An 18179-nucleotide genomic window follows, 5' to 3' on the forward strand; every position below is an offset into this window, starting at 1 on the left:
ATCTCGCTCCCTTCCTATCTCTGAAAGTCGTGCATGTGCAGACTCGCCTCGGTAAGATAGCCTGTTATCTAGCTTGCTATATAAACGGAGTTGTCTTGGCAACTCCCACAATACCTGTGTGCAGGATTCTAGAATCCATTACAAAAATATGGTTTGAATATAGATTTTTTTTTACTTTTTTTTAACGAGTTTAAAAGTGTAATGTTATCCTATTGCCTGACAACGTCTTTTTTAATTACAATTATGCAGTCCGAAGAAGACTGTAGTTTCGTTTGTTGATGATTTTATTGCTGATACTTTCCCTGTCCTTTTGTTTACAGAAAAAATGGATACTTGATTTTTTATTTATTTTTAGTATCGGCACTTGGCCTATTCTTGGTTCACAGGAAAAAGGGAAACTTGAATTTAACTTGATTTTTTAATATTAGCACTTTGCCTGTCCTTGGTTTAAAATTGACAAAAACTAGATTTGTCTTTGTTTTTGTATCAATAGTAGCCTAACATGCAGCAAAGTTTATTAAAAGACATTTTTGAATGAAGTATCGATCTTTATTGTCTTTATTGTCAGTCATCACATGTCGCGAACAACCTCAAGCTAAATTTAAAAGCTGATGGCTAAATAAGATCAATTGAGAATTTGTGTGATTCATAATCCGATTAGTCGATTAATCGTTTCAATAATCAATAGATTAATCGACTATCAGAATCGTCGTTAGTTGCAGCCCTGATTAGGAGGAGGATGAAGAACCACTCCCTGTTTCCCTCTATACGTTACCTCTTCATGGGCGCCTGGGGGAAGGACTGGCATGTATCTTGAAGCATGGATCCATTCTGCTTTACCTTGGACCTTAAGGGCTGTTCTGATTGTTAACAGCACCTGGAATGGGCCTTTCACCTATGTGAGATAGAGACACTTTTCCAGATTTGATTAGTACATAATCTCCTACATGAAAAAGATGAATGAGTTAGCGACTTAGAAGCTCGGCTCCGCAGCTTAGAACCTCCGTTAGCTGTAGTTAGCCAGCCACCGCTAGCCGCCGCGGAGCCACCTAGCTTAGCACATAGCTTAGCCTCCGCTAGCAGTCCCTCGACCTGTCCCGTGCAGCCATGAGCCCAGGGCGGCTGGGTGACTGTCCGGAGGGGGCATCGTGCTACCCTTAAAAGATTAAAGGCCCACCAGCTCACGTTTCAAACAGATTCTCTCCACTCAGCGACGCACCCGTTGAGAAGCAAACTCTGGTCATTGGCGACTCGGTCCTGAGAAACGTGAGGTTAGCGACACCAGCGACCATAGTCAATTGCATTCCAGGGGCCAGAGCAGGCAACATCGAATCCAAACTGAAGCTGCTGGCTAAAACTAAACGTAAATACAGTTAGATAGTAATTCACGTCGGCAGCAACGACTCCCGGCTTCGTATGTCGGAGGACACTAAAGTTAATGTGGAGTCGGTGTGTGCTTTTGCACACACCGACTCCACATTAACTGTAGTTTTCTCTGGACCTCTTCCTAACACAACAGGTGATGACATGTTTAGCCGCATATTGTCTTTTAACCACTGGCTGTCGAGGTGGTGTCCTGTAAATGGTGTGGGCTTTGTAGATACAGTGGGGCAAAAAAGTATTTAGTCAGCCACCAATTGTGCAAGTTCTCCCACTTAAAAAGATGAGAGATGCCTGTAATTTTCATCATAGGTACACTTCAACTATGAGAGACAGAATGGGGGGAAAGAATCCAGGAAATCACATTTTGGTTTCATTGGTTTCAGTCAGTGTGTACACCAACCTACTCATTGTTGTAACCACACACTTGACCTTGTACTATCATACGGTGTCAAAATTGAACATCTAATAGTACTTCCGCATAATCCAATTCTATCAGACCATAATTTAATAACCTTCGATTTTTCATTATCAGAATATATGCCACTAATAAAAAACTCCTTTTCTAGATGCCTACCTGATAGTGCTGTAGCTAAATTTAAGGAAATAATTCCAATTACATTTAAACCCGTATTATCCGTCGATATAACCAACAAATTCTTTAAAAACCCGAGCTCCACTGAGATTGACCATCTCGTCGATAGCTCTGTAAAGTCATTACGATTAACATTAGACTCAATAGCGCCTCTAAAAAAGAAATGTGTAAAACATAATAAATTAGCTCCGTGGTATAATTCCAAGACACATGAATTAAAACAAGCGTCAAGAAAACTAGAAAGGAAGTGGCGCTCAAGGAACCGTGTTGAATATCTCCTAGCCTGGAAGAATAGTGTTAAAGCATATAAGAAGGCCCTCCACAAAGCAAGAGCTGCATACTACTCCAAATTAATAGAAGAAAATAAAAACAACCCCAGGTTTCTCTTCAGCACTGTAGCAAGGCTGACAGAGAGTCACACCTCCACCGAACCCAGTATTCCTCGATCCCTAAATAGCAATATCTTTATGATCTTCTTTAATGATAAAATTCTAACTATTAGAAATAAAATCAAACATCTCCTGCCCTCAATTGGCACTAATACCCTACCAAGAACAGAAATCTCAGAAACGGCTAAGAATCCTACCAATTATTTAGACAGCTTCTCTCTGATCACCCTTGATCAGCTGACCAAAATAATCTCATGTTCTAAACCAGCAACTTGTATCTTAGATCCCATTCCTACAAAATTACTTAAAGAAATTCTGCCCCTAATTGATAGTACGTTACTGAACACAATCAATCTGTTATTATCATCAGGATATGTACCACAGTACTTTAAAATAGCTGTAATCAAACCCATCTCAAAAAACCCACCCTAGACCTGGAGGTTTTAGCCAACTACAGACCGATATCCAACCTCCCCTTCCTGTCTAAAATCCTTGAAAAAGTTGTAGCCAATCAGCTCTGCGAGTTTCTCCAGGAAAGTTATGTATATGAAGACTTTCAGTCGGGGTTTAGAGCTAATCACAGCCCGGACACAGCCTTGGCAAAAGTCACTAATGACCTTCTAATAGCTTCAGATCAGGGATTTGTGTCTGTCCTCGTTCTGTTAGATCTTAGTGCAGCATTCAACACAATTGACCATCAAATTTTATTATAGAGACTAGAACAGTTAATTAGCATTAAAGGAACCACCCTGAACTGGTTTAAATCATATTTTTCAGATCGATTCCAATTCGTGCAAATTAATGATGAGTCATCTGTGCGCACCAAAGTTAACCACGGTGTTCCACAGGGCTCTGTGCTTGGCCCAATTTTATTCTCATTATATATGCTTCCACTAGGAAACATTATCAGGACACACTCGGTAAATTTCCACTGCTATGCGGATGACACCCAGTTATACTTGTCAATAAAACCTGAACAATGTAATCAATTAACTAAACTCCAAGCATGTCTGTAGGACATAAAAACCTGGATGACCCGCAATTTTCTCTTATTAAACTCAGATAAAACAGAGGTTCTAATACTTGGCCCGAAAAACCTTAGAGATACATTATCTAATGATATAGCTGCGCTAGACGACATTGCCCTTGCTTCCAATGAAACAGTCAGAAACTTGGGAGTGATCTTCGATCCCGATTTATCCTTTAATTCACACTTAAAACAAATTTCTAGGACCGCCTTCTTCCACTTGCGTAATATCTCAAAAATCAGACATGTCCTTTATCAAAAAGACACAGAAAAACTAATCCACGCCTTTGTTACATCCAGACTTGATTATTGTAATTCCTTATTATCAGGCTCCAGCAGTAAGTCGTTAAAGACTCTGCAGCTTGTCCAAAATGCTGCAGCACGTGTCCTGACAAGAACCAGGAAAAGAGACCACATTTCTCCAGTATTAGCTTCACTACACTGGCTTCTGGTTAAATCTAGAATATAATTTAAAATTATCCTCCTCACCTCACTTCTACACAAACAACTGCACCTCCAGCCACCCCTCTGTCAAACTCCTAAAATTTGCAGACGACACAACCCTCATTGGATTAATCTCCAATGGGGATGAGGCCGCCTACAGAGAGGAAGTTGACAGCCTGGCTTCCTGGTGCAGCCAGAACTACCTGGAGCTGAACGCTTTGAAAACTGTAGAGATGGTAGCAGACTTCAGGAGGAGCCCAGCCCAAACCGCCCCCCTCACCATGTGCGACTCCCCAGTTAAAACAGTGGAGTCTTTCAGATTCCTGGGGACTATAATTGCACAGGACCTGAGGTGGGCGGAGAACATCACCTCCACCATCAAGAAGGCCCAGCAGAGGATGTTCTTCCTGCGGCAACTGAAGAAATTCCACATGCCGCAGAAAGTGATGGTCTCCTTTGGATCTGAACTCGAAGGTCATCTATCTTTTTTGCAGTATAGTGTTTTGATACAATGAAACTTAACTAAACTATCTGAGTGGTAAAGTAGTTCAGTACAGTTGCTCTACAGTATTTCCATTTTCTTTATTTTACATTGATCCTACTACATTTATTTTATAGGGCTTGTGCTGTTAAGATCAAGATAAAGATTTCACACAATGAATATACTTATACGTAGACTTATGTTTTGTTGATGCTTGTGTACTTTTACTAAAGGATATAAATACGTAATTCAACACCACAAAGCATATTTCATTAATTCCCTCAAGCATATCACACATTATCTAATGTATCTGAAATCCTAGATGGATTTTCTTAATTTGGTCAAGAGACTAACTCTGTCTCAGAGACACAGTGATCACTTCATCTATCAGTAGTGAATTCCTCAAAAGAACAATTACATACAGGAATGTCAACACGTACACATTCAAACTTTACTGCCTATTTAGCGCAATAATCTTGTAGGCTTTTGTAAAATAATAATAATCGAAGCAAATCCGATCCCAATAGGGTCCTTGTAATTGTTTTTGCTCTGGCCCCAATAGTAATTAGAGCAATCTCAATATGGTCCTTGCAGCTGTTGCTGCTTGGGCCCTAAAAATAATCAGAGCAATCCCAATAGGGTCCTTGCACTGGTCAGTGTCTATGCCCTAATAATCAGAGCAATCCCAATAGGGTCCTTGTAGCTATTGCTGCTCCGGCCTTGAAAATAATCAGAGCATTCTCAACAGGATCCTTGAACCAGTCGGTGGTCAGACCCTAATAATCAGAGCAACCCCAAATGGGTCTTCGCAGGGGTTGCTGCTCGGTCCCTAATAGTCAGAGCAATCCGAGGTTGTTTGTTTGTGCTGACCAAATTTAAAGTAGATGTGATTAATTCTGTAGAAGGTTTTTTTTTAAGTATAAGTTCATGGAAATGACAGAAATTGAGCAGAAATTGTAAATTAAATTGCTCAAAGGTATGCTGCAGATGTGTTACGTTTCAACTTATGAAGTGCAGACCAGATCATGTCAATCACACATGCATATGAAATACATATGCAGCACAGTGTTGTATTTGTTGTTTGCGATGCATGATATTGAAAATAAATCATTTTGTAATCATGATGAGATAAGACTGACTTCGCTTGTTTTAGCAGCATACAGAAAGAATGGAATTAAAAAATACCATAGGGTTGATAGGTCAATTATGAATAACAAATTAAAAGAAGTATGTGCTCTTCTGTTATCTATTGGTTGTGTTGTTATTGCAATAGGTTAAGTGTGTTTGGGCTCTTTTCACATCATCTAGTAGACAATTACTGCTTTTTAATAACAAAGCTCATTGAAATGAAGGTTGATTGTGGTTGTTCTGTGTCAATAGGTAAGGTGGGTTTGGGATGTGTCCACACATATCAGGTTTGTCCTTATAGAGCAAATGATCATAGTTGGTTTTGTTGTAGGTGTGCTGTCTGCATCTAATGTATGAGAGGTTTGGTCATTTTTGCCTGGTTTGTCTTAACTTCACACAAAATTTTATTCCTGGGGGTTTGATTATGGAAGTGTCTACATACTGATTTTCATACATGTCGCCAGGGCTACTTCATAAATATTCTGTAGGAGGCATTATGGAGCCATTTTGCCATGACTTTATGCAAAACCCATATGGGAAGTAATTTTTTTTTCATTTCCTATGTGTTGGCCAAGTTTAATGAGTTATCAAGCATGTTTAGCCCTACAAAATTGCAATCAACTGTAAAAAGTAAACATCAACATTCGGTGAGTTGCCACGCCAACAAAGTTGAAAACTCTTAAAAGGATAGTTCACCAAAAAATTAAAATTCACTCATCAAGCTGTCGCCCAAGGGTACTCACGGGGTGCGTGGTAACATTGCTACTTCCGGTAGTAGACATTAAGGTTAAAAACATGATGTAAATGACGCTGTTTCGAGTCGAATTTAAGTATTACAGACACAGAGGAGTAATTACTGACAGAGCCGCCAAAAACTGTCAAAAATATTTTCACGGCCCAAACATGTATGAAAAGACCAAAAATGAACACTGCTGGTGGACTTAGTGGAGCTGTGCATGTCTCCCTGGATGTCTTCCCCGGACTTGGTGCCCTCTCGCTCGGCCTGTGGAGCTGTCCGTGGTCCCTGCATCCGTAGCCAGGTGGAAAATTTTCAATAAAACCATGTTGGCATAGAAATATTGCCTTTAATTGTTTTTTTCAGCGTCTGCATAGACCCCTCACTGTATGGGGTCTATGTTAGCAGTCCTAATATCGTGCAGCCCTCATGCAAAATATTAACCTGGCCTTTGTCAGATCACTGTATGATTAGTCTATCATTAATAATAATAAAAACAAAGGGAAAAGAAAATATCTGGAAATTTGGCAACAATTTACTACTAAATGAGGAATTCTTTTAACAAGTTAAAGCACTTGATAAAAGTCCTTATGTGAGGCAAGTCAGAAAGAAAAAAATGGGAATGTTTCAAATTCAAACTTAAACATTTAGCAATTGACGTGCAAGAATATCAAAAGCACACAAACAAAAATAAAAAGGATTTATTGAGAAACTAAATATGGATGGAATGAAATAAAACTATCAATGGTGGAGGAACTATAGGTCCTTCAATTTAATTAGATGATATTTTACATGGAAAAAGGGGCGTTCATACAATCAAGAGCCAGGCAGATTGGAAATGGGGAGAAAAAAGATCATCCAACGTTTTTTGGACTAGAGTCACAAAAACAAAGCAAAAGAAGATGACAAAAATTATATATTTCACTGACAAGTTCTCAACTATTGTAAAATGATATTTACCCATAATTGTATTCCACATAACTCCACCTTGTGGTTTAATAGGACAATTACAATCAACAGAAAGTTGAATGTATTTACAGGGAATATAGCTGACTACGTAAAGCAGTGAAGATGTACAAAACATACTAGATCATGTTGGGATATTCTTGCCTGAATTACATATTGGCCATATGTCAATCAGTAATAGCCTATTTTCAAATGTGAATTTAATGACTTAAAAATGACTTACAAAATGCTTAAACATCAAAGTAAGTGACAAAATGTAATCTTCACAGAGACATTTTCAAAATATGTGAAATGGTTAATTCCTCCAAAGGCCAAAGAAGAACAATGTAAAAATTTGAATTAAATACTATCCAGCAGCAGAATTGCCCAAAAGGTTGAAGTTGACCACCACCATTTACCATTTAAATATCAAATTCATACAATGGAAAGAGAAGATCTAATACATTTTCTGTACATTGTATCAACGGAATAAGTTGCTTGAGCTATATTTGTCAATCTCCTTTGACTCTGATTTATGTTGTCTGAGATATATTGAGGGGTCTTAATATGTAGAGGATGTTTAACTCTGAGTTGAGTCTGAATGTGTTTAGAGATCTGTTTAAGGACTTTTGGGCTATTATGCTGATGGTATGAAAAATTATTACTTTTTTTACATTTAGTAATTCAATTTATTTAGATTTTAGTTACTTTTTTATAAATTAATTTACATAGCCTTGCAATCCTAAATATGTTTGTACTGTTTTGTGGACAACCAATTATTATACCAATGAAACTTAAGGTTTGAAAAAAATGTCTCACTGAGCAGCTGTGACCAGAGAAACTCGGTGTTTTCACTGTTTCCACTGTTAAGAAGCAACCGGCTGCTTCATGTGAACGAGCTCCGATCTCACTGTGTGCGTCTCTCTGAGCGGGGGGGGCGGATCCCCGCGGCCTGTGTGCGCTATCTGGGAGCACTGAAAACTGATTCGTTAAGTTCACCGTTCGCAAAAAATAGGCTCCAGAGCAGCGGGTGGCCGACCCCTGCCTTAACCCTACATAAGTTACTTTAATCACGTTATTATTGTTTCAAGAGCCTTCTTTGCCAATTTATGTTTGCGAGCAGGGACTCAACAAAACTGTACTTCTAAAACCACCCCTTGTAATTTTAAAACCATTGTGTGAATTTCCAACCAGAGGTCTCTTCTCTGAATGTGAGCCTTGGTGACAACGACCAGAGAGGCAGGCCGTAAAGCCAATATTAATGGAAAAAAAACAACCTCGCGGGAAATATAAGGTGCGGCACCTACGAGCTTTCAAAAGGGGTCTCAGTGCTGTAATATTTATGCGTAGCGATATGAAATGAACTGTAGTCTCCAAGATAGCTTTCCTGTTGATTCGATGGTGACATGTAACCTTTATGGTGGTTCTGGTTATCACATTTATCTCTAAAATGCTGCAGTATCAACACTCACAAATCACGTACTACCCTGTTTTACAAGTAGTGGTTTAGTCCACATTGGCGGGAAATGGAGTAGCCCAGCCCGGGATAAAGCTCACTTCCTCTTAAACGGACATGATTTTGATTTCAAAATAAGAGATTATAACGACCTTTCCGGGGATTCTGGAGGGATGCCTTGGGCTAAGAATCTTACTTTGAAGGCCGTTGTTCGGACCCACAATTGTTTGTTGCAGCTACCCACTGAGGAGGGTTAGTACTTACTGTTGTTCTCTAATGTGTAGTTCACTATATGTCTGCACAGATTGGGACATGGTGATATATTAGAAGTCGATTTATATCGTGATACCTGCAGTCTTGCATTTTATTAACATCGTATCTTAGCTCGCTGGTTTGCTCACATTGTTGACACAGTCAGCTTTATAAATGTTTAAATAACACGCTAATGTAATTGTCGTTTATGAGTACTGACAATAGCTTTGTTAGTAACTTATAAAGTTTACGTCATACGCATTGTCTGCTTCGCTGTTGGAAACAATGAGCTGGTAAGTAAAATATATTTCGCACTAGTAAGTTTTACGTTAGATATCATAACATGTTTGTAAGTGTAACAATAATCCCTGAGCCACAAAATTCTGGCTGGGGACCAGAATGTGTTGGAAGGGTTAGTGTCATTATTATGACATGGTTTTAAGTTTTTTTTTTTAAAGTTTTTTCTTTCAGTATTTGTTCATCTCTTAGTTTCTTAACACGAGTGTGTTTATTCTGAAAGCGTCCTCTAGATTGTTGGAAAGTAAATGTCTACAGAATGAACTCTTAATCGTATTATTCACACTAAAGCCATTATGCACGACATGGTAAAATATAGTGTTTGTAGATATAAAATATCCACCGTATGCATAAACGTTAATCTCTCCCGCAACAGCACAATGCGGTTTGTCATGTGCTGGAAAGTACGGTGGCCCCAACGGTCAAAGTAAGACATTTGCTGAAAACATTCCACCACCAGCGATCTACCTGAAAAGTGGATATAAAATCTATACGATCGCCGAACATATACATGCAATATTTGTGCATTATTAGTCGGATTTCGCGCGAGAATAAGATAGCGACAATTTCCGGTTTTCTAAATAAAAACGTCAACGGAGTAGAGACAAAATTCACGTAATAAAAAATATTTGATTACATTTACATGAAGTGCAAAATATTTACTAGTATCCCATACAAATAAAACACTCACTAAACTTAAACAGTTTATTAATTTAGAGAAATTTTACTTAAATTTGCAGTGTGTAGAATTTAGTGACATAAAGTGGTGAAGTTGCATGTTGCAGCTGAATACCCCTCACCTCATCCTCCCCTTCCAAACATGAAAGAGAACCTGTGGTAGCCTTCAGTTTTCATAAAAACTCAAAGGGTGTTTAGTTTGTCCAGTCTGGGCAACTACAAGAAACATGGAGGCCTCCATAGAGAGGTTTCTCATTGTAGATATCTACAGTTCAGTTTAAATATTATATTATAATCTTTAACGCCAGTTCAAGATGTCTTTAATTCGCTTTAATTTAGGATACCTTAAATTATGTTTGAACTTGTCATAATGGTGTTGTAGATATCATAAACTTGAATAATGAATAGTCAGAAGTAAGTAAGTATGGGTGGGGCCGGCCCGGTGCCGGTGTGTGTTAGTGTAAACTCTGCCTCGTTCTCAGATAAAAGAGGTTACACGACTCGATCAAATACACACGTGCCGTTTTCAGAAGTGACCTGTGGGTAAAATCCGGAGAATTGGCTACGGTGTTTACCCTCAGTAAGCCTTGCAAAACAGGAAGTGACATATTAATTCCGCTGCATAGATTAAGTGATTTTCTTGACAATACACAGACAGCGGTGCCAGTTTTTATCACCACAAACTCTCTTGACATCTTCGTCTCTGTCTTTTTCGTGTATGACACCGCCTTTTCACAGGGAGATATTTGCTCTCCCTTTTTGTTTGTTTCATATTTGCGTCTGTTCACACACCGAATTCTCCTGAATTTCTACAGGCTTTATACTAGGTGGCCATGAGGAGAAAGTCCGCATGTAATCCGGAGTTTCTCATTCAGACTTTCCCATTCACACATGCACCTGTTCCAGAGAAAAAACTTAATATAAGTGGAGTTCAGTGCATGTCTAAAAGCAGCTAAAGACACACCAGCTAAGCGCACCGGCGCAACCAAGTTTTGTCTTAATATCATACGAAAAGAAACGCTGCTGAATGCAAGTTAACTTGGTTATAATAAAGACAGTATGAAAGTGTTTTTTCAACCAGGTGAAATATAAAGAACATGATCACAAAACTAGGAAAATAGTTCAACTCCTGGATCTGATTGTATTTACGTTCATGACAGTGTGAAGGAAGGAAGCCGCAGTGCGTCCCCTCACTGCCCCAAACCAGATGAATCAAAGGAGCCACTGGGGACAACCATGGAGACTGGAGCTTCCAACGGTCAGTCACAAAGCACCTTAATCTGTGACCTTCAGAGACCCCAGAGGAGTCTACTGGGGGATTTAATCCAAGTCAAATTTTATAAAATATTGTCATTTAAGGCTTAAATAATGATGGTGTCATTTTACCCATGATTCTCCCCATTATTGTTGACCCTGTTCATCAACAGAAGTCCAACAGGGTCGAATCATACCAACATTGGGCCTCTTTCACCAATATCTTTTTTCTTAAATTTCCTGTGAAAACTCAAGGTCAGATTCATGATGTGTTCTTAAACTGCAAAATTGTTCACACCCGTGTCCTTGTATTGATGAATCCCATTGTCTTTGTAAATTGCAACATATGCCAGTTATGCAATTACATTTTATTTGTATAGTGCCAAATCAGAACATACATTATCTGAAGGCTCTTAACATGATTAACAGTTTCCACAATGAGCAAGCACTTTGGCGACTGTGCAGAGAAAATACTCCATCATTAACTGAAACAAACCATTATTGTGCAAGGAATCGCATAACTGGTTACCAACAGCTTTTTCAAGGACTTTAGAAAAATACGGTAATGTTTGATATGGGTCTATAATTAGCCAATACATCTGGGTCAGTAGCATTTTTAAGTAGAGATTTGATTACTGTAAACTTAAAAGCCTGTGCCACATAGGCAGTTAATAGACATACTATTCTGATTAGATATGGAACTTTCAATTAGAGGTCTAGTTGGTATAGGGTCTAATACAGGGCTTCCCAAACTTGTCAGCCCGCGACCCCCAAAATAACGGTGCCAGAGACTGGCGACCCCCACCGGCCCTGGATGTGGTATATAATGTTGCGCACAACAATGCACACGCACTATTAGGCCTATGCAAACACGGGCATTAATACAACACAAAAGAACAACAGCCTTACAGCGATGATATTTTTTGATAGTAATTTAAGAAATAGAATATAACCAGAATACAGGGAATCTCCCTGTATAAACAGCAGGGCTGAGTGAACATATAGGTATAAACAAGTGCGCAGGTGATGTCTGTGTTTGTCTGTCAGCCCATACAGGCAGCTCAGCACATTACCCCGCGAGAGCCAGTCTGATATTGAGTGGACGTGTTTTTATGTAGTTGAGCGTTTTTATCGCAGTGTCAAGAATATGTTTAAGCTCTGATTCAAGTGTTTGGCTTGCAAGAGATTCTCTGTCAATAATACAGTGTGTGGAATTTACGTGCGGCGCCCCTTGTAAGACTCTTGCTTTCAGTCCTTTCTTTTTCCCCAGCATCGCTCCAGCCCTGTCCGTACACCCACCAATACAATTTCCCCAACATAGTCCCTCTTCTTTTAGTTTTGTAAAAATGTCCTCACCTGTGCACGTCCCCTCCAGCGGGGAGCAAAAGAGCATTAAGTTTTCTGTCAAAACTGTATCTGACGAAATCAAGCAGCTGGGCAGAGTTTGATATATCTGTGGATTCATCTAACTGGAAAGCAATTTTCCCTTTCTTAACTCTATCAACCAGCTGACACTTCATGTCCTTGGCCATGACGGTGATGCACTGGGCAATAGTCCCGTTAGACAGTGACACTGATTCCAGCTCACTGGCTAACTTATCCCCATGCCGAGTGTTAGTGGCTTTTTTGCATGTGCAATTAAATATGCCACCTCATATGATGCCCTTTGAGCTTTGGCTGGCATTGTCTGTTTTTTTTTAGTAAGGACTTTCTTTTGGCCTTTCAACTCTCGCTCCTTTCGCTAATCCGTGTCGTAATAACCTCATGGGTCAACAAAGAAAAAGGAAAAAACCAACAGCCAGCGGTGAAAGGATGACATGTGGCTGTACATGACATCAAGTAGTCTGACATTGTCTTTGCATAGTACACTCCGAATCAATATACATTTTTGTGACCTCGAAATGACATAGCGGATGTTGTTACTGCCGACAACAGTCTTACTTTACCTACGCTTACCCTTAAACGGCAGTTTTAAATATGACTATATTGTTGTCTAAATTTGGGGACTCCATCCATCGTTGGCTGTGTAAACTGTAGCTTAAACTGAAATGAGACAGTACAACTTTAAAATACCCAATGGTGGAATGTATTTAAATACTGTACTTAACTATAAATTCAAGGTACTTGCACTTTTACATTAGTATTTTCCATTTGGTCAGCTTTATACTTCTACTACATCTTTGATGCATATGTACCTACTGTGCAGCTGAAATTACTCGTTACTTTTCAGATCACAATTTTATGTACCATGTCTACTGAAAACCACATCTTAATACATATGTTGATTTTGATGATCCTATAGAATATGTTGAATTGATGAAGGTTAAACTACGCAACAGAATATTGTTAAAATTAGCTCAACTAAAAACATACAGATATAGTAAATTGTAACATTTCGATGAACGCAGTAGTAATATTGATATAAAAACTGTCATTTTGCTACATAAGTACTTTTACATTTCATATATTCGGTACATTTTGCTGATAATGCTTACATACTTTTACTTGAATCCAATAGAAATGGTGTTGTCAATTATGAGCTAAAAAAAGGTTTAATAAATAGATGCGCTTTTAGCCTCATCCAACATTTCAATAACTGTTTATTTTTTAGTTTTTCCTCCCCTTTTCTTTCTAAACCAGAAAAGACCCCAGTACTACAGGGTAAATCTCAGCGTGTCTGGGCTGGACAGGTTCTTCAACCAGCAGGAAATGCAGCCTGATTTTCAGCTGAAAAGGGAGGCCACTAAATGGCCCTGATGGTCAGTGCTACAGGAACGGGAAACTACTCCCCGCTTTCCTGTTGCAGGCCTGTTGTGACCTTCAGGGTCGCTTCATTGACACCGCCAGGTTTGTGGCCTGGGTTAGTACATGACGAAAGAGTGCTTCGCCACAGTCCACTCTACCAGCGTTTACTCTACCCTCCTCCAGGGCTCTACATCCTTGCAGACCGAGGGTACCCATGCCTCCAACACCCAGTCTTTCGCATCACTTACTGTAAGTGGCCAGTTCATGCCAAGTGCATCATTCCAGGGCTCAGTCCATTTGAGTGTGTGCTTTTTGAATTATGAAAAACAGTTTCCAGGTCATCTTCCTGCAAGCGCTGGAGGTGCACCACACCTTTTTTATACTGATTTAAAAAAAAAAAATGTCACCATTTCAGGTCATAACAGCATGTGCAGTCCTCCACAACATCTGCCTTGGCACAGGTGAAATCGTGACCCTGGAGAATGAGTCAGAGAAAGATGTTGTGGAGGATGAGGGGGAGAATGGTTTGGGGGCAGTCAGTGGGGCTCACTTGTAACCTTCTGTCTGCAGAGATGTCTGCACTGGAGGAGCTACCCTTTGATGGTGGGTAGATGGTGCAGTTTGAACCTGAGATAGTACAGAATATCACAGTATGCCAACACAAAAAAATAAGTTTAATGATAAACCAAAACGACCAGCAGGTGGCGATGCTAGAGGGAAATATTCCATTTTACACTCAATTAGCTGCATTTTAATTAAAAACCAAAAAGTGCATCTTAAGGACACAAGGTAATACAACATACATAACAATTCAGTAACTTAAGCCTTTTTTAACTGACTCAACAGTGCTTTCATGCACAAACATGAAATAAAAAAGTCCAACTACTGAGAAGTAGTTTAAAAAAGACTCAAATTATGATCCCGAAGTCGGCAGCAGAGGGAGCTCTTCTGTTCCACAGTAAACACTTTTCCAGAGGCTGCTGAAACGTGTAATCTTCTATTTTTTCCTAATAACTCTGTCACAACGCTGGTCACAAAGCTGGGTCGAGAGGAGGAGACGGAGGAGGAGGAGAGAGCAGTGTTTCTAATGGAAGTTAAATTTCATTTTTGGTACTGCCTTCAAATGCAGTCGGAAGATCAAATCTGCACAGTGTACAACCAAACTAAAGACTCCCAGTATACACAGTTTGCCTATTTACCAAAGTACAGCAGGTGTGTAAACTGTGGAACTGTTTTTATTTAACATATTTTAAATTTAATACACCTTTTATAATTAAAAATAATCGTCAGTTTTGTGTTTAATTTCAGCGTCGTCTGTTCACAGCTTCCCTTCATCATGACGTACCCTAACTCATCATTAGCTGGCCAATAACAGCAGACTTGTGCTTTCTAGCAAGGGGGGGCAGAAGCTGAATCCGGCTGTGACAGTCCCCTGCTGCAGCAATGAATAGAATAAAGGAACTCAAGTTTTTTTTCTGAACTTTGGAGCCTGTAAACCTGTTCAAGTAGTGGCCCAAATTAAAATGATGAACCCCCATTACGAGCATAATAGGTCTCCTTTAATTAATCTTGTCACTTTCTGAAAATATCTTAGTAACATGGCAGGCAGCCCTACAAACCCACTCCATGGACCATGTGGTGGGCAGTGGAGAGATTTCCCCCCTATTCAGGTCCAGCGGCATCTCTTGGAACCCCCTGCTCAGTTGAAAAAACTTGTAATATAGTTTATAATTTTTTCATTTTCTTTAATCTAATATTATACGATGTATGTATATGTATATATGTGTGTGTATATATATATATATATATATATGTATATATGTGTGTGTGTATATATATATATATAATGGCTGTTAAATGGTTACAATTTTTAATCAGATTAATCACAGGGTAGCTGTGGATTAACCACGATTAATCACCATTTGTAAATATGCCCGAAAAATCCAGATTTTTCTAATTAAAATCCTTTAATATACAGCTGTACAATTGGGGGGAAAAAAAACACAAATTATTCTTGCTCAAGCAAATTTGTAGTAATTTGCAAGAGAGATCTTGAGTGGGTGTGAGTTCTGTTCTTACTTAAAAACAAATCCCTGAAAAGAAAGCATCGCTGAATGTCGGGGTTTAAAAGGAAATTTCTTATAAGGAACGATTTAGTGAATTTGGCCCATATATCTTGTGACAGTTAATAGTTTGGAAAGAAGTGAAACCATTTTTGTTGTTGAGCCAGACACAATGTTGACTGTCTCAGTTGTTTTCTTAAAGATGTTGGTGTGAAATCTGTGAATATGACGCCTGAAGTGGTTATTACCAAGGAAATGGAGGAAGAAGAGAAGCAGCTGATGAAGGACGGCGAGAAGAAAGAGGAGGAAATGTTGGAAAAGGTTTGTTCCTTTTTTTTTTTTTTTTTTAAATGGCTGCATCACATCAAGTCCTGGGTGTTGAGTCATTCGTATCGCTTTTTTGGTTTTAGTATGACTGCGTGTGATTAGACAGCATTTAAAATGCTTTACATCTTGTTTTTCATTCAGTTCCCATGTTATCTTGTTAGAGCAGCCACACTGTGTGTGAGCCGCGCTGCTCCCTTAGAGAGTCGGGGTCTCACCTATTTGCTGCGTGGGGTTCATAGCAAGGTAGACCGAGATTAACACTGTGGTGAAAGATAGTGAAAGTTATCTGTCAAAGAGATCACAAATATCTGCAACACTCCCTGTACTTTTTCATCGTACAAGCACTCAAGTGTTTCTGTGGACTGAATCTGTGAATTTAGTTCAACATTATTTGAACATTATGGTGAAATATTTGATGATATATGACCGTAAGATGCACAGCTTAATACCCTAGAGCAGAGGTCTTCAACGGGGTCCGCGGAGGTACTGCAGGGGGGGTCGCGCCATTTTTGGTTGATTAGACAATTTTTTATATCTTTTTAATTTTTAATTTTTTTGGATTCATTAACATGAATCCAACATATTGTAGCGAACCGATAAATGGAGGCAGAAGACGTTATCTTTCAGTCAGCAATGCACACATTCAGCGACACACAATAATAAAAACATGCATATATGAACCTGTGTATTATTTGAATAGCTTAATATTGAATGCACAATAACAGGGTAGCTATTTTTATACATGGCACTAGGCCCAGTTTAATATAAAACACTATTTTATACAATATATTTGGTAGGGGGTCCCTGCTCCATCTCCATCAGTTTGGGGGTCCTTGGCCTGAAAAAACGTTGAAGACCCCTGCCCTAGAGTCCTAGCATTTATTTGAGTACATAGGTCTACTTTGATTCGAGGAAATACAGTAGTCGTACTAGAAACAGTAATTGTACAGAAAGTTCACGTAGCAGCTCCGCTGCAGATCCCTGTGTAAACATTCACAGCAGATCATTGTCACACCCTGTGTGGCACAGGCGTGTGGTTGGTTTATTTTAGCCTTCCTTTGTGCGCGGTGTCATGTGCCAGAATTTAAGTAATTTCTGCTGGTGCATCGTTTTGGCTGGCTGTACACCTCCCAACATTAGCCCATTCACAAACACAAATGAGCTGCTTGAAAGAGACTGTGTACAGGACAGTTTCTGCAAACATCTCTTTGAACAGTTGTTAATGAGGTAGCATAGATATTCCCATTCTGCAGGAAACCATGAGAAAATGGTGTCAAAACTGTTGTTTCTTCTTTGCCTTTTTCCAGGGGTACAAGACTGTACCAAGAATAAAGGCAATAGTGTCACATTGTCTCAAACATTACAGTTGGCCCAGATTTACGCTCCGCTCAGCCCTTCACTTACATCAGGGTCATATTCACCTTCTAGGCTAATGCAGGCATCGGAGGCGGATGACATCTTCCTTAAGCTAATATTAGTTCAACGCTTCTCTGATTGGTTAGAAGGATGAAGCTTGCTAAGAAACTAGAAGAGGGAGTGTGTCTGCACTGCTGCCAGGCTGTTTAATGATTTTGGGTTACAAAAACTTTCAACAGCATCTCTCCACATTATCATGTGTTACTTTTTGTTTAGTGAGTAAAAAAGAGATTATACCCAGCCCCAATACTGTCCAACACTGGTCTGTGTCATTAATGTTTGACCTTTCAGGCCAGGAAATCATGGGAGAGGGATTCTCATGACATAAGGTTTAAGAGACTGCAGCATCTGCTTCAGAAGAGCAACATCTACTCTAAATTCCTCCTGACTAAAATGGAGCAACAACAAAATGAGGTACTGTGTGAACACCACATGCCAAACTCTCATAGAAACTACCTGCTTCACTCTGTCTGTTTTTCTGTCAACCATTTCAGGAGAAACTTAGGAAGGAGAAACTGGAAAAGAATACCAAGAAGGTGAGGGGCATATTACTGAAACAAACATTT

At 39.3% G+C, this 18179-nt stretch overlaps 1 protein-coding gene and 1 long non-coding RNA gene across 2 annotated transcripts in view; both read left to right on the plus strand.

Annotated features, from left to right (window-relative positions):
* The first annotated feature begins 45 nt into the window (after window positions 1–45).
* Window positions 46–409, plus strand: LOC117775929. The gene is made up of 2 exons (XR_004616356.1): window positions 46–224; window positions 260–409. It is a non-coding gene; the product is annotated as an uncharacterized LOC117775929 (long non-coding RNA).
* An 8345-nt stretch (window positions 410–8754) lies between these two features.
* The window catches only part of hells (helicase, lymphoid specific), a 38058-nt gene continuing 28633 nt past the window's right edge, over window positions 8755–18179 (plus strand). Inside the window, 6 exon segments of the mRNA XM_034609449.1 lie at window positions 8755–8982; window positions 9032–9126; window positions 10969–11066; window positions 16073–16191; window positions 17905–18027; window positions 18108–18149. Of these exon segments, the coding sequence (XP_034465340.1) occupies window positions 9119–9126; window positions 10969–11066; window positions 16073–16191; window positions 17905–18027; window positions 18108–18149 (390 nt within the window). The 5' untranslated portion in view covers window positions 8755–8982; window positions 9032–9118.

This window comes from Hippoglossus hippoglossus, chromosome 15 (genome assembly GCF_009819705.1).
Source record: "Hippoglossus hippoglossus isolate fHipHip1 chromosome 15, fHipHip1.pri, whole genome shotgun sequence".
Taxonomy (NCBI): domain Eukaryota; kingdom Metazoa; phylum Chordata; class Actinopteri; order Pleuronectiformes; family Pleuronectidae; genus Hippoglossus; species Hippoglossus hippoglossus.